The sequence below is a fragment of the Emys orbicularis genome, chromosome 6 (assembly GCF_028017835.1).
Source record: "Emys orbicularis isolate rEmyOrb1 chromosome 6, rEmyOrb1.hap1, whole genome shotgun sequence".
NCBI classification, from domain to species: domain Eukaryota; kingdom Metazoa; phylum Chordata; order Testudines; family Emydidae; genus Emys; species Emys orbicularis.
Genome location: NC_088688.1, coordinates 73148787 through 73171710, shown reverse-complemented (window position 1 = coordinate 73171710; position 22924 = coordinate 73148787). Strand labels below are relative to the sequence as shown.

At 40.5% G+C, this 22924-nt stretch overlaps 1 protein-coding gene across 2 annotated transcripts in view; it reads right to left on the bottom strand.

Annotated features, from left to right (window-relative positions):
• Positions 1-10811: 10811 nt before the first annotated feature.
• COMMD10 (COMM domain containing 10) overlaps positions 10812-22924 on the bottom strand; it is a 179059-nt gene continuing 166946 nt past the window's right edge. For both annotated transcript variants that reach the window (XM_065406639.1, XM_065406640.1), the window contains 2 exons: positions 12090-12149; positions 10812-11359 (listed from right to left, as the gene is read on the bottom strand). In XM_065406639.1, coding sequence (XP_065262711.1) covers positions 11321-11359; positions 12090-12149 — 99 coding nt within the window. In that variant the 3' untranslated portion in view covers positions 10812-11320. The remainder of the gene's footprint in view (positions 11360-12089; positions 12150-22924) is intronic.

Below are 22924 nucleotides of genomic sequence, written 5' to 3'. Positions count from 1 at the left end.
GCCACTCTACAGCTGCCCAGCTCTGAAGGCAGCGCTGCCACCAGCAACAGCAATACAGAAATAAGGGTAGTGGTACCGCAACCCCCCCTACAATAACCTTGCAACCCCCCACAACTCCTTTTTGGTCAGGACCCCTACAATTACAACACTGTGAAATTTCAGATTTAAAGAGCTGAAATCATGACATTTACGATTTTTAAAATCCTATGGCCCTGAAATTGACCAAAATGGACTGTGAATTTGGTAGGGCCCTACTACTGAAGGAAGAGATCATGTGACAGCTAGTAGTGGCGTATGATACAACAGAGATCCATTGAGAGAGCTTCTGTGAAGATATACCTTGACCTTGGAGTCATTTTGCTATGGCAAGAAACAGTCTAGGTGATTTTTTGATTGTTTTTGTCCTTTGTAGGTAAAAGACCAAGGCTCATTATACGTCGAGGGAATAAACTCTTCTCTCTGCCTCAGATGCAGTTTGCTATTCTGAACTGAAGGCTAGGGGATGTGAAGACTTTCCTCCCCAACAAGTCTAGACATTTAGCCTCATTGTCAGAAGGAGTGGCTTTTGGATGTTGTTATCTAGATCTCTCCATGGCAGCCTGAATGACCAGAGAGTTGGGTATGGGGCGGGTAAAAAGAAATTCCACTTTCTTGGCTGGAACAAAATAGCATTTCTCTGCCCTCTTAGGGGTAGGGGCACATATAGCTGGTGTATGCCAGACTTCTCTAGCAGGTTCCAGAATAACTTAATTAACTGGAAGTGCTATTCGACTGGATCCAGTAGTTTGCAGTATATCCACGAATTTATGTTGAGAGTCCTGTACCTCCACTAGGGAGACGTATACACATAGGGGCCACCACTTGAAGAAATGAGACTTCTCCCACACTGACACTTCAGCAGACAAATGCTTCTTGCATGTCTTCAAGCTGAAAAGGGGCTGAAGATAATGATCAGTGACGTCTACTTCCTCTTTTTCTTCTCCCTCAGTGAGAGAGATCTTTGGGCTCTCTTCAGCTTCAAGTCCAGGCAGCTTGCAGATCCATTCTTTGATTTCTCTTCAGGCTTCTGTGGTGAAGGAGTGTAGCGGAGTGGTCACCCACTCCTGTCATAAAGGGCTTAAAACAGCCCAGGAGAGGGCTGTGGCTGGAGGCAAGCAGCCCAGGCTGATTGGGGAAGCAGCCTCAGCTGTGGCCATGCCCCAATCAGGGCCCAGCTGGCCCTTATAAGAGGGCAGTGGGCTAGGAGCAGACAGACTCTCTCTAGCCTGTTGAGAGGGAGGGACCTGGCTGCTGGGAGCGTACCAAAGTATCTGAGCTGGAGCAGGGCTGGGGGAAAGCCCAGGGAGCTGGGGAGCTCTGGCCTGGAAACCCCCAGGCTGCGGCCTAGTGGAAGGCCAAATAGGTACTGGGGTTGCAGGGGGCAGTCCAAAGGGGTAGGCAGAGGCAGCAGGTCCAAACCCAACCTTGCCTGTGATGAGTGGCTTATACTGCAGTCTGCCCCAGTGAACGGGGGCTAGATGGAGACTGGGTAGTAGCCAAAGACTGAGGCGAGGTGGGGATAGTGGGTGGGGGTTCCCCGGGGAGGGGAGTCCCAGAGACTGAGCGGTGTACTGCCAGGGGACAGCACCCCGGCGTGCAAGGGGCATCGGTTCTGGGAGGGACACAGGGGCCAGGGAAAGCGGGACACTGGCCTGCAGAGGGCGCTCTGATGGCTGGAGAGCTAATTCCCAGAAGGTACCAGCAGGAGGCGCCGCAGGGGTGAGTCCTGCATGGTTACAAGGAGTCAAATGTCTTTGAGGCTGAGACTTGGCCTGGCCCACCTCATTAGCTCTAACCCCTCTCTTAAAATAGCCCCCCATCATTTTGTGCCCCGGCAATAGTTGGCACAAGCTGTGCAGTATCCCTGCAGATACTTCTTGCTGAGACATAAGACCCAAGAGGCTTGTTGGCCCAAAAGACATCGGTCTTGGCAGTACGCAGAGCATTAGACGTCATCCTTCTTCTTTAGTGGCATCCATTCTAATATGAGATGTTGACACAGAAACTGAAAGGAGGGCTATGGATAAAGGAGCTGATCCTTGGGACCTTGAAAAGCCACAAAAACAACTATCAGCTATCTGAAACACTAAGAATAAAAATCAGTTTAATGCTAAAGCTAGGAACCAGTCCGAGAAAAATGCCAAATATCGACAAAGAGAAATCAAGAAAGAAAAAGTTCCAATTTCACAGCTTTGATGGTTGAAAAAAAAACTATGATGACAGACAGTTAGATGAATGTTCAGATCTGAAAGGGCGCATACTCATTGCTTTCCAAAGCGTAGAGAACTTCTGGGCCAAGGGATGTGCACATTCTAGAAGCTGACTCTCCATGGACAAGATTCAGAGATAAATCAATGTACCCTGGTTAGCAGATACATTTTTTACAACACAAAGTTGGAGTACTGTGCTACAGGCCTCACAATGCCAAGACTTAGTGAAGGCTATCCTGCATTTTTCTTCCATACCAGAGAAATCTGACAGAGATCAACCATGTTGTAGTTTCCTGAGAAGAAATTTTGTTAGGAAATTTGAAATATTCATGTAAATAAATATACAACAAAGTAAAGAAATAATACAGAAAAAGAAAAATGAATGTACTAACGTATATGCTTCAAGTGAGTGCTCTAAAATGTAAACTGCTCTCAAAGTGAAAACAGAACTTTCAGTGGGTGACAGAGGTGGTTCTAAGCGGTGGTAAGTTTGGCAAATGCCCTGCAGCCACTGCATAAACTAAAGGGTGCCAGCAGTGCTCAGGCTGGAAGACAGCTGGAAAGTAGCTGACTACCCAGTCAACTCTTCAGCTCCATCCTTTCTTCCTTCCCCATATAGCTTCTCCTTTCTTCTACTGGCAGCTTGAGAGGAGAGGGTAGAAGGAACAGTTTGCCATGTGGAAGCAGGTGACAGCCCCAATTCACAGCAGATGTGCTTTTTCTGTTTAAAAAAATTAAAGGGACAGACTACTGTGCTCAACAAGCAGTTAGTTATAAATCATGTAAATATTCAGAACTCATACTTTATGTATAATATTTAGGTCATTAATTTATAATTTGTTAGATCCTTCAGCCAGAGGTTAACTCTTTAGATTTCAATTAGTACAAATAAAGTCCTACCTGAGGATGACAAAACACTTGGAAGCAGCAGCACATGAATGTCTATGAGGCTGTATGAATTCTAGCTATTATAGCCACAGGCGATTTGTTCCTAGTGCAACTTACTTCTCGAAGATGATAAACTACCATGCTGAAACATTCTGTCTCTTGAATGTATGCACTAGCTAATGCACAGTAGAATAAAGCACACTCCACAAGATCTTCATAGAAGTATTTGTATTATAAGCAGCAGGACTGAGCTTCCAGCTGTATGAAGCAAGTTTGTAAAGAGGCAGTAGATTAAGGAAGTCACTTTATTCTGAGTACTGTCCCCCAAGAAGCGGGAAGCTAAGACTTATCTATCCTAGATGACAATGTTCTGATTTAGAGGTGTTCACTGAAAATTCTACAGATAGTAGCTATGCTTCATTGGATCCTTAGCCAAACAAATAGACCACTATATGTAAATCACCACCCAAAGTACTGTATTAATTTAAAGTTTATCCTAATATACAGGGGGTACAGTATACAGTACATACAGTCTGAAAAGAGCATCCCATACATGTCCTCTGTGGTGAGAGTGACTATAATGGGGATTAATTACATTATAAAGCGAATAATGATAATGACTTCTTTGCATTTGAAGATCTTTGGATGAAAAACACTATATAAGATCTATGTAGTAGTATTACTGTAAGTTAATGGCAAGTTTAGCCAGTTGACTAGAAAAGTGATGTACTACAACTTGCTTTCTTACTGCTCAAACTGTTTTGCATTCAGACAGTTAACAGGATAATGTACATGAAGTAAAAAGCTTCAAAACAATGGCAAACAGAGCTCAAGACTCAACATGGTTGAAAGTCTCTGTATTACAAAAGTATGAACAACAGAATATCAAGAGACTAATGGTCCAACATTCAGAGGTGCAGAGCACCCACAAATCCCTGGAGAAAATCAGGCCATTTAAAATGTTAAGTATAACTTTTTTTTTTGTTTAAAATATTAAACAATTCTCTGGATAACAAACCCAAGCTTGCATAAGAAAAGATTATTTAGCAGCCTTATATACTACTATCATCAGCTTGGCAGTAGTCTCAGTGTGAATATTCTAGTTCAATTCTGTACATTTATTATAACATGGAATAGTTTGCACCATATAAATCAAGACATTTTGTATCCTTATCATTTGCTGCTGAGGGAAATCATATCAATATTGCATACTCAGCAACTAGAATTTATGTGTATTTTTGTTCTGATCATGAATCATACCTTAGCAGGAAATTAAAATCTACCATGTAATAAGACCAAATTCATGCTTACAAAACATATCAATAAAAATCCTGCTAATGTCTCTTCAAAGGATTTAACTTGACCGTGTAGCATTAATCACCTCTGAAGTATAGAAATGACTCAATTATTTTTCAGTATATGCAGACCTTGTGTTTACTTTTTCAGTTCCACAAGAAAGTCTGGGTCAGCACCACTGGCTATCATAAATCCCCATATTGCTGTGAGGTATACATTTTATTCTCTTTATTCAATCCGACATTACACATTAACTATTTCCTTATTATGATAATCTGGATAAATTAAGGGGAGTTTTTAAGCACCAGGTTTTCAACATTTGTCTAGACAACTTTGCTCATATTAATCCTTAAAAAGAGGAAGAATGAGTTTATAAAATAGTACCATGTTCCTTGGGGTAACCCCAGACCCATTACTTTTCAGCCAGATAACTGAGAACTACTGTAAACCAATATGCAAATAAACAGACCACATTTACTGCTGACAAACAAAAAGAAAAAAAAATTCTTAAGTGATCAAGGAACCAGCAACAAATTAGTTTCTTAATAGATGTGGTCTTCTAATATGGATGGAGCAGAAATGTTACTATTTTTGTGGATACTTTGACAATGTTCTCACAAGCTAGGAGGTTTCCAAATAAGGTCAGTCTCTTGAACAGGTTTCACTGTATTATTGTGTCCTTGTCTTGTTAGTTTATTTATTCTTTCCCTTTTCTAGGCCTGCATGTAAGATTAGGCAGGAATGACTCTGAGCAACATAGGTATGAATAATGCATGTGTAGACACCTGACTACATTTAGAAAATATTTTTTTCATGGTTTGTGACCTTTCTTGAGCCCTTCAAAATAAACAAATACTCACTGTAGCAGGGTGCTGGTGCAAAAGCACCTAATTAGCCCCTGCCCAGTCAGCTCCAATCAGGGGAAACAGATTGGGGCTGATGGAAAAGGCCTGATGCTGGTCTGAGGATTGGCAACACCTGCTGGCCTGAGAAGCCAAGGGCTATAAAGGCTGGGAGGGAGCCAGAAGGTGTGGGCAGCCAGGGAGAAGTCAGTTAGGGAGGAAACTGGAGGCCTCCTAGCTGAAGGCTGACTCAGCCTGTAAAAGAGGTTGAATAATCCTATAAAGCTTGTAAATAGACAGACACTGTTAGTGGGATAACTGTAAGTAAATAAAGACACGGGTGTTGCACAACCCTGAAGCCTCTCTGAGCCTTATTGGGGCAGCAAGCGGGCCCCAGGAAGAGGGGTGGGTCATGGACCCTGTTACACTCACCAAACGGAACCACAGTTTCATTAATATACAGTAAACATTTATGGAAACTTTTGACATCAATTTTCAGAATAATTAGCAGGAAAAGAACAAAAGGCAGCACAATCTTCTAATCTTGTTGAAAACTAATGGAACAGGTGAGTCCAAAGAAGGAAGTAAGCATAACAAAATGTTAAACTTTTTCATTCTGTGAACCTTCACATGAAGAATGGGAAGTTTTATCTATGCTTACCTGAAAATAAGGTCCACAGACACCTTACAACGGATACGCCAGCCAGCTTGCAGCTTGGAGGCAGAACCAGACATATATCAGTCACTGACAGCAGGGAAATGCCCCAACTTCTGAAGTTCCCATCAGTTGAGATAACCTCTACAGACAGGTTGACTCAGATCTACTTTTCTAAATTGTAGTTTGTATTAAGAAAAGAAGCCAATTTCTACTATTACAGAGCATGGTAAATTCCATGGAAAGACAATAAACCCAAATCCTTGCATGTTAATTTCCATCCCTATTCTGGATGATCCATTTTCTCTAGTGTGGGCCAGATCTGCAGATCTTATTACCTGAATAAAGGACATTCACTGAAAATTTAACCTATTCTTCATGCGTAAGTCAACAGATCTGTTACGATGGGATTTTAATGGGAGCAGTTTAGCTCCAGGATGGGCTCATTCTTTAAATGTGGACATCCAAAATGGGATAGATTACATACAATATCTTGTCAGTCTTCCCCTGGTCACTAAGGTGTGGCAAAGACTTCTGTTAAAAGACAGGAAACGGCATTAACTAAGATTGGATGACCAATATGCAGAATTTGGTGAATCTATGTATTGATGGCCACACGGTCACCCAGCAGATCTCAATACAGGAAACATGACTCCCTGCCTTGAGATAGCCATCAGTTCTAAGGATTGGATTTTGATGCTTAACCCAGGAAGAAATATTTCTTGAATTTATTAGGGAATGAATGTTATGACAGTTGTAAGGCCTACCTGTCTGAATTAAAAGTACAATATGGATTGTGTTAGAGAAAGCTTGCAACTTCAAATAAAGTACTCATCTGATTGGAGATAGTAGCCAGGAGGTCTACTCTAATGGACAGGAAGTGTAATGACACCCTCTGCAGACATTCAATCTGGGTATTAGTGTAGTGGGCAGAATAAGATTCCAATGTCATGCTCCATGACCTACAGGGCTGGATTAAAGTTGATCACATAATATGCACTAGCTTAGGCCACACTTCTACAGAGGTCATAAGGAATCATTTAGTACTTCCTTTTTCTTGAACATTTATAATACAGACACCTGATCTCTTTGCTTGGAGACTCATACATCCACATTAAGGCCCTCCTGGAGGAACTCAAGGCTATGTTTCGCTGGTTTAACATGGCAGTTAAACTGTAGACTTTGCACCAGACAGTAGAATAAACTCTATTTATTCACTTCTCTTTTGAGGTCCATGAACACAATAATGACTTCATCCAAGTATTCATTTTGAACCTGCTGGGCCCAGATGGAGGATTGGTTTTGCAACAGCAGACCTCTTCTGTGAGGTAGAAACATCTGAAGAGCCAACACCAAGTCAATCAAGCTCAAGTACCATAGTCCTTTCAATTAGAAAGGCATAAACAGTATCACTGCCACTCTTACATTCCTATCTTTTGTACTGTCCTGTGGAACAGTGGAAAAGGTAGGAAGGCATATAGCGGAGACACTGCCCAACTTTGCAAACCATTATTCACCACCTTACATTCTGGGTCCTGACACACAAAAGCCACAGGACACTTTATTTAACTGTTTCCAGAGGCAAAGACGCACCAAATAACCAAATTGACTTAGGATGAATGAGATATTTTTGGGTGAAGGAGCCACTCTGCTACCTGATTTCTGCCATGTAAGTCTTAGTGTTCATTTCCTCGTTAGTGGGCAGTGCACAGAGATAGGAAACTGTTCCATCCGGAACAGGAGATGTCTCTCTGGGGTAGGGCCAAATCCAGTCATTTTCTTCCCAGTTATTTTGAGAAGCCTATTAGACACAATTACTGTTATCCATAGAAGGAGAGCTCTGAGACATTAATGAATCACTATGGTCCAGATGGTGGATGCCATGCTCTCTCTTTCTAGTACCCATTCCCTGAGCTGAATTGGGAAGATCCCTTCAAAATAAAATCTGATTCTCAGAATTCATCAGTTGAGGGAGTGAAGAATATACAATTGGAACTAGATCTCTACCAAGGGGTGAGATGCAGAGGGGATACCTGACTATATGTTGTGAACTCTGGATCACTGAAACATTCGTGTATGAGATCAGAGTTTTCAACAGGTTCCAATAAGAATAGGATTTTTGGTTCTGTGACACTTGTTTTGCATTTTCATTTTCTGTTAATATTTTTCTGGGATGAGACCTCGTACCTGATAGTATTCATCCTTAGTCCAGGCCTATTATTGACTTCCTTGGCACTACAAGTCTGTGTTTATCATGAATCCAAGGTATTCCTGGAACTGTATCACTCTGTATGTTTGCTTCAGCTTTCTCTGTGTACAGAACCCTGAACAGAAAAAAAATGTCTGGGAAGAGATCAGATGAATTTAATTCTTCTCTAAAGCAATATTATTGTTACCATGATACTAGGAGCACATGCAAGATCAATCATAGTGATCAAAGTAGGGGCAAATGGATAGGATCCTTTTTTTTTCAAAACGTAAGAATGGTAGGTATGGTAAAATGGGAATGCTTTGAAGACAAGCCTCTTTCAGGAACTTATTTAGATGCTTCAGACAGGGCCCTGCTCCATTTGTCCCCAGTTCTCTGAGGCTAGAAATAGGATGGGGAGCAGGCTGTAAAAGCTTTGATCTGTTGGGAATGGGAAAAAGCTGTCCTTATCCTTCACAGCTCAATAGGGTACCCCCTATGGATAATGTCATGTGACCTTATTTGATCAAGTTACAGGTAGCCCTTTTAGTTCCAAATTCAGAGAGACTGGCACCAATCAGGGTCTAACTCCAGATAGGACTAGTTGGATAGCTCTGAGGCAACAAAAGGCAGCTACTGACCCTGCACTTATTATAGCTAGCACTTGTATGGGCGTATTTTCTCCTGGTGTATTTCACAGACTGCTTCAGCTTGCCCTATAACCTGTATTCCTTTCTATACAATCTGGCAGAAGCCAGGAATGTAAGTCAACTTTTCTGATGACTGAATAGTCTCTGTTGTCCATAACGTTTCCCACTGTATCACTAAGATAGCTGGGAACTGATTTGTCTGAGCATCGGATCCCAAAGCCCCATATACCTGCATAAACAGATTTGAATACCATTCTTTTATTTCACTCTCTTCCAGGGAGAAGCCGTTAGCCGTATGATTTTCAGACTGAGAAAGACCATACTTGCAATATTGCTCATCCATGTTAGCATTGCTTGTGAAAGCATGCAGGGACACTGAGGATGTCAGATAACAATTCATATTGGATTGCGTGTTTTTTTTTGTTGGTCTGATGCCACCTCAGAGTTTTCATGTCCAGAAGAGGGCACTGAGACGATGCTTGCCTGAAGCTGCCCGTGAAGAGTGAGAAGGCTACTCTTTCAGGTAAAAATGTCCCCTAGTTAGAAATGCTGAGGCCCTTATTACCAGGCAAAAAATAGTTATGTTTATCTTCGGTAGTGATACGACGTTAAATTTTGACTAGTGCACACTGAGAACTTATTGGCCTTATAGAATGGAGACGGGCAGGAAGGGAAAGTAGAAAAAAAAATGGCAAGCCAAGAGGCTCCTTGCAGCCTGCTGGAGTCAAAACTAATTATGAGGCAAATGGAAGTGCTAGCAAACAATGCACTCAGCTGAAGCAGAGACATTAATTTTGTTTTAAGATTCAGTTAGATACAACTAAGCATATTATGTTAGATTAAGACAAGTCAATCTACCCATTTAATTTTGGTGTTTTGTGTCAATCTTGAAGTTCAACATTTTTGCTTTCTGCCCCATGAAAAACAATATTGATTCAATATGCTTCAAGTGTACAAGCTTTTTCTTGTATTGCCTCTGCCCAGTGGGATCACTGCATTGATGGTATCACACTATACTGCAAGTGTGGTGGTATGTTATCAGCAATTAAAATATTCCTTCAGTAGATATGTTTGCCCAAAGACACTGGGACTATTGGTTGTGATCTCTTTGGTGCCCTTTACTCACTCTTTCTTCTGTGTAGGCCGCTGTCCTCAAAACCTTTCCTCTAATCTTACAGCCACTGAAGAGTTCACTTCTCTTGTTTGAAATTTTGGAACTGACAACATCTTTCCTAAAAACAAACTGAGTTGGTGATCTGTTATACAATATATGCCACAAATTAGGCACAAGGGGACCCAAATCCCAGATACTCAAAGTATGTTTTTGGTGATACTTAAAACTCATGTCATCCCCAAACTGAGATCTCAAGAGAACGCCTACCAAATGCTGCACTGGGTGTTAACCAGGCCCACTGGAGGATTTGGAAGTGAAAGTGCAAAGCCTTGTTCACAGAGTTGCTTAGCTGAAAAAAGGCATGATAATATCTTGAATTTCTATTTCTTTTCACCTCCTATTAGCCCAGAGTGGAAGATTCACTTACCTTTCCTGTTATTAAGATAAAGTATTGACAGTGCATGTTTGTTTTCTGCAGTGACAGGCAAGACGAGGACTTCTAGCCCTCTAACAGGATCAAGTGCTCCTGGACTTGAGTTCATCCCGCAATAATGTGAAAATATTGTTAACTTGGATTTTGAGATATTTCACTCTATGAATATCTTTACTTACATTAATAAAAACAGACAATATTAGGAAGGATCAATGAATGGCTTTCAGGAATCTGGTCACATGACTAGTTCAGTGTTCTTGATAATCTATTCTCAGTATTTCATCCTCCCTTTTTATACTCAGTGATTATTATTACTTCTTATCTGTACTACTGCAGTGCCCAGGAGCCCTAGTTAATCTCAATGTCAAGAGCAAATTTTCAAAGCAGTGACATTATCATCAAGAACAAAAAGAAACCAGAAATGAATATAAATGCAATTAAATCAAATTAAATGACCCAAACTAAGACAACCCACTCTTTTCATTTTTTATTTATTGTATTTATGTATTTTGGCTAATTTGCAATCAACACTATTGGGAGGGAAGGGAGAAATTCAAAAGGATGGAGACAATTCTGTCTATTTTTTGACTACTTCTACTAATGTACTCCTTAAGTTTTATATTTTTCTAATAACTTTGATACAGATTTTATTCCTATCCCTCACTAGTATGTGAATTGCCATCAGACATGTAATGAATCAAACAGCACAGGTAATAAAGCATAAAAGAACTATAAACCAACAGTATGGTATTACATTTTTTTCTCAAGTAACACTGTTCTTAACAAATGCTGTTGGTTCAAAAACAAGAGAAAGTCAGTTAGAAGCTCAGAACTCTTAACAATGATCCCCCTTGGTTAATGTTACTGGTCTAAGAGGAGATAAGCCATATAATTTTACAGGAAGCAACCTATTGAATCCATCAGCGAACACAGCTTGGCAATCTATCTTCAATTCAAAATAATGAGGTGGCAGGAGTGCGATGGAGAAACAAGTCTTCAAAAACATCACGTAAGGGAATCCAGCTGTGCTTGTATAGTCTCCAGCTATTTAAAGCAACAACAACAAAAAAGAATTCATATAAAATGTTGTGTAGAAACATGCAAACAGACAAGAAATAACTGAATCTGCAACTCTGGATATTAAATCTATTCATATGGCAATACAAAATTCCTACTCATGAATATTTGTTTTTACATGAAGCTATTAGAATTCATTACTGCAGTTTAAATATTCAAATTTTAAAGAAACAGTTGTCTAAGTTCTCCTTTTTTGCATGCACAGCTGTTTTGATGTGAATTTCCAATGCATAATCACAAAGTAAAAAAATAATAAGAGTTTATTTTGACTGGATTAAGAGCCTAGCATTTTGGGCTGAAGACAACACACAAAGACGCTCCTTCCAGATTGCTCCTAACCGTTAGTCCTCAGCTCCTCTTCTAGATTTAACAGCAAGATATATTTAAGAATGACCAACCCACTGTATTACATTTATTCTAACACTGAATGCAATCACCATTTTGAAAATGCTTTATATGCAAGCTAACAAATTTAATGGTTTCATAAAATTATTTCCATTTTTGTTCTAGTTTCATCAGATTTTATTCATATAGGCAAATGATTCCTGCTGAGGAGCATAAGGTGCAAAGGAAGTTAAGTGCAAAAATCTCTGTAATACGGGGAAACAGTGATGCAGGAGTATTTAATATGAGATTTATCAGTGTGAAATAGAAGTTATTAAAATATATTAGGAAATGGTAACGGTAAAAGCTAGACCTTGTTATAGAACTCAAACAGCTCCTGATGACTGAATTCCACAAATACTTTCTCCAGGTTCTATGAAGAAAAAATAAAAAGGAGGGAATTAGTGTGTTCAGTGAATTTCTTTTTTTATTTTCTTACTCTTCACTTATAACAGAATGTTAATTTGTCATTGACTTTTGGGTTTAAGTTTAGCTGGAATGTACAATACTTGCATCAGTAACTCTAATTGTTTCTAAAGATCACAATGTCCCTAGTAAATACACATTCCATTTTAGCAAAGAACTTAGGCCTACAATTACCTCTGTTCTTCTGGAAGTGATTCCACAAACCACAATAAAATATATGCTAGGAAGAGAATGATTTCATTATCTATTTTTTTAAGTTGCAGATAAAACAGAAGATTATATTTCACTTTTCTCAGCAGTCCATTTGAGACCTAGTAAATACCATTATGCAGAGACACTGGAGGCAGTGTATTTGATTGAACTTACACATCCATTAATGCAATACACCAGCACAGAGCTAATAGCTCTATCATTAATCTAACAGTTATGATCTTAACATGCTGAGATTGCTATCGTCATTTACGCATAATCTCAGCCAAAGTTAACAACACAACAGCTTCAAAGTAGTGCTTAAACACTAATAAAACCCAAAATAACACAATTGATAGAAACTACTGTGGATAAAACAGATGGTAGATAATAACCCTCTGCACACACGTGCTTATGTGTGTTGGGAAGGGGGTTAAATAAAAAATTCTATCCTGCTTTACTTGCTTACACAAAACAGGTAGTTTAATGCTTGCCACTGACTTCATTATATTACTGATCTGGCAAATGTGTTCCCACTTCATACAATGTTATTTTGGTGTTTCAAAGAAAAATGGTGGGAGGCTGTGTGAAGAAATACCCAATTTGACTGCACCGTATTATTAGCTATTTGCATTAACACTGCATCCACAGGTACCAATCAGGATTAGAGTCCCAATGTGCTAAGGAATGTACAACCATGAAGTAAGAGTAAGAAGTTGCTGCCCTGAAGCGTTTACATCTAGATTTAAACAAAAGGAAAATGCGTGGGTGTGGTAGACAAACAACAATGGGGACAATAAATTTGCACAGACCAGCTATCGGGGGAGGGTGTGTGTGTGCATTTGAACTTTTTAAAATAAACCAGAGATACTAATGCATCTCAATACATCACTTTAAGTTTCTCCTGATACCAGTGTTTACATTGAAGAGAGCCATAATAAAGAGGGAAATATAAAAAGGAGGATAAATGAGTTCATTTGACTTTCTACGGGCTCTATAGTTGCATCCGAAGAAGTGGGTTGTAGCCCACGAAAGCTTATGCTCTAATAAATTTGTTAGTCTCTAAGGTGCCACAAGTACTCCTGTTATTTTTGAGGATACAGACTAACACGGCTGCTACTCTGAAACCTGTCTTATGTTACTGTTATTTTTCCACATCTATTTTTCTTTGTTTTTCATGTCACTTTCTTATTTTCTTGTCACTGAATCTATAATCATTACTCTATATATTATATGTCAGTGTTTGACTTTCCAGGACTTATACATGTTCTTCATGATAACAATGGCATTTTCAAAAAAGCCTTTTAAGACTCTGTATACAAAATGTGTCTACGGTCTTGTCAATACACAAAATTTGCACCAATTTAACAAAATTAGTTTAGAAACCAATCTAGTTAAAATGGTGCCAACTCCTTGTGTGTACTCTCTTAAGTTAGTTTAATAGTATCTTGTAACAGTGTATCTTAAGTTAGTATGGAAATCTTTGCATTTACCAAGGACTATGGGCCAGATTTTGTTCTGAGTCACAATGGTGTCAATCTGGAATTAACTCAATTTACACTGGCCCAATGATGTCACAGAAGTAGCTGGAGAACTGAGTGCTCAAGGTAAGTAATGCCTAATAGTTACTTCTAAAATGAGATATTAAAAGCCATAAAATTACTGGGACCAGCCTGTTGCTCCAATGCCACCTCCTCTTCTCTACAGAGAGGGCTTCTTTCCAAGGATTTCAGGAAGGTTACAAAGACCCAGAAATGGACCAGTAATTTGTATGAGAGACAAGTCTTCCCCCTGTGAGAGGGAACAAGGCAATTCTGGGAACAGGGTGGTGAATCAAAAATCAAAGAAACAGTGGTTCTTTTTTGCCATGATTCCAGCTGATCCTCTCTCCAGAGAACATAATACATTGACAGTAAAGTAAAAGTGTTTGTAAGAAATTCTATCAGCTAAGAAACCAAGAGAAAGCAAACAAGTGGTTTCTGCAGAAGCAAAAAGAAAAAAAAACCCACACAGTACGAAATGGATCCATCATTCAAGACTTCAGGTTTGGCATTTGCAGTTTCACTGCTTTAAAAAAAAAAAAGAATGTAACAGAAACTCTGAAAAGTAAAGGAGCAAAGTAAAAGAAAGATATATTACTTACAGTTTATTAGTCATATTAAATAAAGTTTGGGTGAGCTTGTGACAGTATCAATCAAGATTTGGCATCTTCCACTACTGCTCATAAATAACCAAGTTATGAGCAGTTTCACACACAAAAGTTACACTGAAAATATTTTCTTTATTCTTCTTCTTTAAGTACACGTGAATAAAATGTCACAACTGAGACACAAACCAGTGGAAAGAAAACAATTCTGAGCTAAGCTGCAAGTCTGTTTAACTTACCGTAGTTTTGATTTACACTACAAAAACCCAACATGTTTTTGAGAGCTGGTTGGGACCACCTCCTCATTATTATTTAATATTTACATTCTGATAGCATGCAGAAAGCTCAATAAGAATTAGGTTCCACTGTGCTAGGCAATGTACAAATATCTGTGAAGATGCCAAAGAGTTAACAATCTAAAAGCAAGCATGCAGTCTAAGAAATCTAACACACTTTAGTTATGTCCGGTGGGAATATTTTTGTTGGGGGGATGGAGGGGAAAAAGGGTGTTCAACACAACCAGAGCCCATATCAACCATTGTGTGTATCTCTACCAACTACTCTGCCTAAGCATACTTGCATTAGAGCATTCTGGGAAAATGCAGGCAACTATGTCATATTGCCTTAGCAGAGGATAGTGTGACCAGAGGATACAAGGTGGCACCTGCAAAACACTGGACAATGCTCAATGTGATGCCCCATTACAGAATACTGAGAAGAAGAAACAGCAGCCAGTCTGCTTATAACAACATGGTGAGAGGTCTGTCTGCACTGCAGAATAAGTGTCATAACCCGGTCATAGGAATATAATTCTATGGCAGCCTAGGCTTCTGTCAACAATGAAATATTAATGGTTAACACAATTACTATCTATTTATTACCCATATTCTGGTGAACACAAACTATGTTTAGAGCCAATCACAATTAAACTATAACTGAGTCAGGGGACCAGGTTACTACCCAGCTGTCTAATGACCCAACAGAATATAATTAAAATCTGTAGAATGGATGGGACCCAAAAATTAGGTTAAAACCTTGGCTTGTCCAAGGCTTTTGCTCAGGTACAGGATTACAATTACGTCCTATCTACACTAAAACTTCCATATATTTTGCAATTGAGTCAAGGGACAAAAATGTTGTAGCCACAACTTACTGACTCAGTTGCCATTGTAGAGTATATAGTTTTGCTTGGTCTGTCTATGTCTTTTATCCATCCATTCAGGGGTCGATCTAAGATGCGCAACTTCAGCTACGTGAATAACGTAGCTGAAGTTGACATACTTAGATCTACTTACCGCAGTATCTTCACTGTGGTAAGTCGACAGCTGACACTCTCCCATTGACTCCACTTGTGCTTTTCGTTCTGGTGGAGTACCAGAGTCGATGGGAGAGCGCTCAGCGGTCGATTTATTGCGTCTATACTAGACATGATAAATCGACCCACGCTGGATCGATCACTGCCTGACGATCCGGCGGGTAGTGTAGACAAGCCCTAAGAGTGTCCATCACTGTAATATCTGATAGCCTCCCAAAGTACAAATACAGAAAAACCTGTCTTAGAGATCACCTCTAAAGAGAGACCACTTGTCAGGAGCAGCTATTTGCAGAGGTCACGGAACATTTTCCCCCTATAATTTAAATGTGAAGAGCAACGACCTGTCATCTGCGACTGGCGAACATATTTGTTTACTCCTATCCATTAAAAACAAATTTGTAGGAGAAACCAATCTTCCTTATTTCTGTGCTGCTGTTGGCAGTGGCACTGCCTTCAGAGCTGGGCGCCCGGCCACCAGCTGCCACTCTCCGGCTGCCCAGTTCTGAAGGCCACGCAGCCATCAGCAGCAGTGCAAAAGGAAGGGTACCAACACCTTACTAAATATTATAAAATGAATAAATTAACATACTTAGCCACCTAATATTACTGAATATATATTTAACTGGTTAATTTTAACCCTAATGCTATTTTGCATTTCTTCATACATCTCCATGAAATCTAGTTTCATCCTTACTTTCCTCCCATGCCAATAATGTACCAGTTTGAGAACTTCTGGACAATTCAAATAAGTCTAATTGATTAGGGTTGTTTTCCCCAACTTTAATTTCCCCATTACTCTCTACTCTCATTTTTATAGCCACTAAATTCTCCCCAATCTCTGACATGGGTTTTTTTTGGCACTGATTTTGTTACAGAATAAAATTCTATTATTGGGAACATAATTCATCTTTATTAGTTCACAACATATGCTGGCTGGTGGTCATCAGTTCGGAAAGTGACCAATTACCTATTACTGCACTGTGTCACTCAACTCAAAATCATTCACAAAAAAATTAACAGCTGCATGGTCAATGTTATATCCCTACATGTACAGCAATCACCACATAATTCATACAAGGCTGCAAAAGAGCAGGGCCATGTAGAGCACATTACCACAGCACACACTACTCTAGCTCACTATTAAAATGGTCTTTCAAAGCCTTCCTGAGCTGCAGAGCTCCACATTAAGCTCTGCTAACAGCCCTTGTATCTGGCTGTTCAAAGTCAGCAGACAGCTGCTCCACCTCTGTCCTCCACTCCAGTAGAAAATTTTCCCCCTTTGCGTCACAGATATTATGCAGGACACAGCAGGCAGCTATAGCCATTGGGATATTTCTCATTGAGGTCCAATCTTCTGAGTAAACAATGCCAGCATCCCTTCAAATGACCAAAGGCACATTCAGCTGTCATTCTGCACCTACTGAGCCGGTAGTTGAAGCATTCCTTGGTCCTCTTAAGATGGCTGATGTACAGCTTCATTAGCCAGGAGAGCAAGGAGTAGACTTGGTCGCCCAGGATCACTACTGGCATTTCAGCATTGCCAATGGTAATCTGCCGGTTGGGAAAGAAATTCTCTGCTTGCAGATTTCTTAACAGTCCTGTGTTCTTAAAGATGTGAGCGTCATGCACCTTCCCTGACTAGCCCACACTGATGTCAATGAAGTGTCCCCAGAGATCTACCAGTATTTGCATAACCATAGAAAAGCAGCCCTTTCTGTTGATGTACTCTGAGGTAAGGTGGTCTGGTGCCAAAACAGGGGTATGTGTGTCACCTATCGCTTTCCCGCAGTTCGGGAACCTCGTTGCTGCAAATCCATCCACTATGTCCTGCACATTGATGAGAGTCGCAGTCCTGCATAGCAGGAGGTGATTAATGCCCTTGCACACTTGCATGACGATGGTCCCCACAGTAATTTCCCAACTCCAAAATGATTCCCAACTAGCCGTCAGCAATCTGTTGTTGCACATTTCCACAGTGAGATCACCACTTTTTTCTCCACTGTCAGTATGGCTCTCATTTGGTGTGCCTCTGCTGTAGGACTGGGGTGAGCTTGGCACGCAGATCCAGGAATGTGGCCTTGCACATCTGACAGTTCTGCAGCCACTGCTCATCATTCCAAACCTGCATTACGATGCAATCCCACCAGTCAGTGCTTGTCTCTCAGGCCCAGAAGAGGCGCTCCACCAATTGTAGCTGCTCCATGAATACCACCACCAATCTTGAATCAGTTCTCGCTATGTCTCACAGCAATCTGTCCTCCAAGGAATCATCATGTTCCCTGTGGCTCTTCTTGCAGCTCTGCAAATACTATAGGATTATGTACCCAATGATTGCAATGATAATGACAATAGTGCAGAGCTGTGCACGCTCCATGCTTCTGTCAGAGATAGTGGACAGCGAGGAGGGCCACACGGATTTGTGGGATTTTGAAAAAAAAAAGGCATGAAAATTATGGGATACAGATGACATTACAGGATGGAGACAGTTGCAGAATGGGAAGTTGACTCCATCCTCCCAGTCACCCCGTGCAATTTGTTTCGGCTCCATCATGCACTGCCAAAACTTCCCAAAAGACAATGCACTGGATGGTAATGAGTTGCACACCGGGATAACTGCTCATGGTGCACTGCACTGTGCACTGATACAAGCACTCCCGCTAAGTATGCACATCATCGACACAAGGAGCCAAGTATGCACACGCACATGCGACATGCTAATTGCAGGAGCTGTATGCTGATGTTACTTCAGTTGACACAAGTTTCTTGTGTAGATATGGTCTTGGTCAATTAATGCCAAGTACTTCAAAGCAAACAGGTTGGCTTGTATTTATAAATCATTGATGACAATAATGCTTTATGTATGCAGTGTTGTTGTAGCTGTGTTGGTCCCAGGATATTAGAGAGACAAGGTGGGTGAGGTAATATCTTTATTACTTCAGTTGGTCCAATAAAAAGATATTGCCTCACGCACATTGTCAGTCTAATATACTGGGGCCAACATAGCTACAACAATGGAAGATATCAAATTTTGCCGTCTGAAATGGAAGCTCCACAACACAAAGAAAAAGGAAGCGAAACTTAAGAGCGACATCTTCTTCCTGAGCAAATGCAAGAAACAAAACATCATCCTTATAGGTCTCACCACCTGTAACCTTCTGACCACTGAGTTAAACAGGATGAAGTTTAACAAAGACAAATGCAAAGTGCTCCACTTAGGAAGAAAAAATCAGTTTCACACATACAGAATGGGAAGAGACTGTCTAGGAAGGAGTACGGCAGAAAGGGATCTAGGGGTTATAGTGGACCACAAGCTAAATATGAGTCAACAGTGTGATGCTGTTGCAAAAAAAGCAAACATGATTCTGGGATGTATTAACAGGTGTGTTGTGAGCAAGACACGAGAAGTCATTCTTCCGCTCTACTCTGCTCTGGTTAGGCCTCAGCTGGAGTATTGTGTCCAGTTTTGGGCACCGCATTTCAAGAAAGATGTGGAGAAATTGGAAAGGGTCCAGAGAAGAGCAACAAGAATGATTAAAGGTCTTGAGAACATGACCTATGAAGGAAGACTGAAAGAATTGGGTTTGTTTAGTTTGGAAAAGAGAAGACTGAGAGGGGACATAGCAGTTTTCAGGTATCTAAAAGGGTGTCATAAGGAGGAGGGAGAAAACTTGTTCACCTTAGCCTCTAAGGATAGAACAAGAAGCAATGGGCTTAAACTGCAGCAAGGGAGGTCTAGGTTGGACATTAGGAAAAAGTTCCTAACTGTCAGGGTGGTTAAACACTGGAATAAATTGCCTAGGGAGGTTGTGGAATCTCCATCTCTGGAGATATTTAAGAGTAGGTTAGATAAATGTCTATCAGGGATGGTCTAGACAGTATTTGGTCCTGCCATGCGGGCAGGGGACTGGACTCGATGACCTCTCGAGGTCCCTTCCAGTCCTAGAATCTATGAATCTATGAATCTATACAACTCCAAATATGATGAACAGCTCTGCAGAAGAACTTAAACAAACAAACAAACAAAAAACCGCTAAGGAACCACTTACTGCCCCTCATACTCCAGAAGGGACCACCTCAAACAAAAAAATCATCACATGCACCCACACACTGGAAGAAAAAAAAAAAACAGGAAACTTACTTAGAAATCATGCAAGAAACCCAAACCAACAACAGAAACTAGTCCAATAAAAATACTACCTCACCCACCTTGTCTCTGTAATAATGCTGTGGAGCTTTTAATTCATGTAAAACATTCAGTATATTCAGTGCAATTTGCTAAGAGCAACTAAGCAGAGCCTACACAAACCCAATATATTCTTCATAGTCCCAGATTTTAATGCTACCTTCAGCCAATTCAAAATTATGCATATTTAATATATGAATTTTTCCACAGCTATTTTTCAAGCTCCAGTTTACTCCTATTAAGTTCTATTAAAATCTCTAATACATTGAAAGGGTTAGGATAACCAAATCAAGAAATTTAGGGCCAAATTCAGATACAATTTTAAATAAGTCAACGTTGGTGCTCAGTAATCTTCACCTCTCTTTGGACCTCTCAGCATGTGTTGCACCAACTCAGAGTTGAACTACTACTTTGGACTCACACCCTCTTATCAAAATATAGCTTATGTCCCTCACCCTTTACATACTGTCACTGAATTTGGCCCAGTGAATCTAGGTGAATTTAAGTTCATGCACCTCATATCTGAGAGTACACAGAAGAGAACTGCAGCATAGCAAGAAAAGCAGGAGGGCATAAGGATGGTGTAAGTTAAAGTAGACCAATCTCTAAGAGAGTAAGTGACACCCACTAAGGCCTTGGCTACACTGGCGCTGTACAGCGCTGCAACTTGCTGCACTCAGGGGTGTGAAAACGCCCCCCCCCCCCCGAGCGCAGCGCTGTAAAGCGCCAGTGTAATCAGAGCCTGCAGCTCTGCACGCTCGCTCGCAGCACTGCAAGCTATTTCCCTCGGAGAGGTGGAGTACATACAGCGCTGCGAGAGAGCTCACGCAGTGCTGGCGGCGTGACTACACTTGCGCTTCACAGCGCTGCCATGGCAGCGCTGGGAAGTCCTGAGTGTAGCCAAGACCCAAGACTCACTTATACTCAGACATCAGAAAGTGGGTGGAAGCAGGTTAAACAGAGTGAACTGAGCATAATGGAGTCCAGTTGAATGCAAAAGTTTATAATTTACCCAACCTTACACCTCACCACAAAATCTGATAGTTACTCTTCAGGCTTTTCCCAATCTTGTATGTCATTGTGATACCAAATAATCATTTTCTGAGAAAAATCCATGACTTTCATTGCGCAAGCCACTTGTATTAATATTGTACACAGACTCTTCAGGCCCTAATATGTGATCATTATAAAACAGACTCTAGAATGTGAAATGGAAAGAAATTTTTTTATTCTAAAATAACTCATTTCTCTCATATCTATTTTTATGTTTAGTTTGTAAGTATATAAAATTCCTGTATTTTAAGGTATGTTCCCATTTAGGCAATTTTATAGTTAAAGAAGTAGAATTCTTTATAGTCTTTAAAAAGATGTCAGAGTGAGCAGAATCTCAATCGTGTTTTTGTTCCACTCTGCAATGCACTAGTAGGGGTTTCGTCCATCTGTAAGAGTTGCTTTCTCTTTAACAAGTCTGCCTTGAAATGATGACTTCTGTGTTTATGAAGAGTTTGATTTTGATAGCTTTTATTTCTGAAAATTAAAAATTGACATGTTTCACATGCTGCTTGGTATGGAAACAAATAGATGGTTTGAAGATCCCAACATCATTTGTTTAAAATATTAGGCAGGCAGAGACACCTTTGCAGAGATCGTGTAATTTGCCATTTAAACTATCTGTGAACTTTCTTTCTCTTTCTTGTATGATTATTCCTAAAATTTCCCAGTCCAAGTGAATTTGCAAACAATAGTCTCCTACAGCATGAATCTCTTGTGTTAATTCATTCGCTTCATAAGACCTAACAGACCTGCTCCTGAAAACAAGTGTGTTCAGAGATACATGGAGCTAAGCCCACTTGCTACAGGTTCAGGTCCAACAGACTGTGTATTCTGAGGCTAGGTCTACACTGCAGCGGGGTTCCGACCTAAGATACGCAACTTCAGCTACGTGAATACCGTAGCTGAAGTTGCGTATTTTAGGTCGGCTTACCTAGCGGTGAGGACGCGGGAAAGTCGACCGCTGCCGCGCTGCCGCCGACTCCGCTGCCGCCTCCTGCCGAGGTGGATTTCCGGAGTCGACGGCAGAGCGATCAGGGATCGATTTTACCGCGTCCTCACTAGATGCGGTAAGTCGATCCCCGAAAAACCGATTGCTACCCGCCGGATCGGCGGGTAGTGAAGACAAAGCCTCAGAGAATTTCCGTGACAACCCATTGCCCTGTCTGTTAAGGAACCCACAAACTCCCTGGAGAACTTCAGAAATGGCTAGGCTATTTTCAAAAACAGTGAAGGTAAACAGCAAATTATTTGCAATTTCTGTCCCCGTATAAAGGCTATCTGAAGAGGTGCTCAGCTATCATAGTGACAAATGGTATAAATATCTACACAGACTGATGAAGTTAACAGGGCACTACAGGCAGAATAGGTCTCTCTTCACATTGAGATAACTATCCTAATGTAAAATCCTAGTGCAGACAAGGCACTGTAGGCTTTATTTCAATGTAGCTAGCTGAGGTAAACCCCAGGTGAGGGACACAGTGTTGTCCTCAAATAGTTATATTGAGGTAAAAATTATTTGTCCCTTGTCTCCACTAGGAATTTACCATGAGAGAACTATCTCAAAGTAAAAACACCCCTTTTTCAGTGGAGATAGAGTCTAGATTAGAAGATGAAGAAATCAAGAGTTTTCAGGTTTGTGAAAAAATACATCTATTGTAATCTATGTGATTTTCTAAAAGAAGTGTTTAACAACAAACAAATAAGCTGTTCAATGAATTACTAACTGTATGAGTTAATACGTGAAATATTTTGAACTGAAACAGCTTTAGGCCTGGTCTACACTACTCGGTTATTTCGGAATTAGCCGAGTTAATTCGGAAAAAAAAATGATTCCGT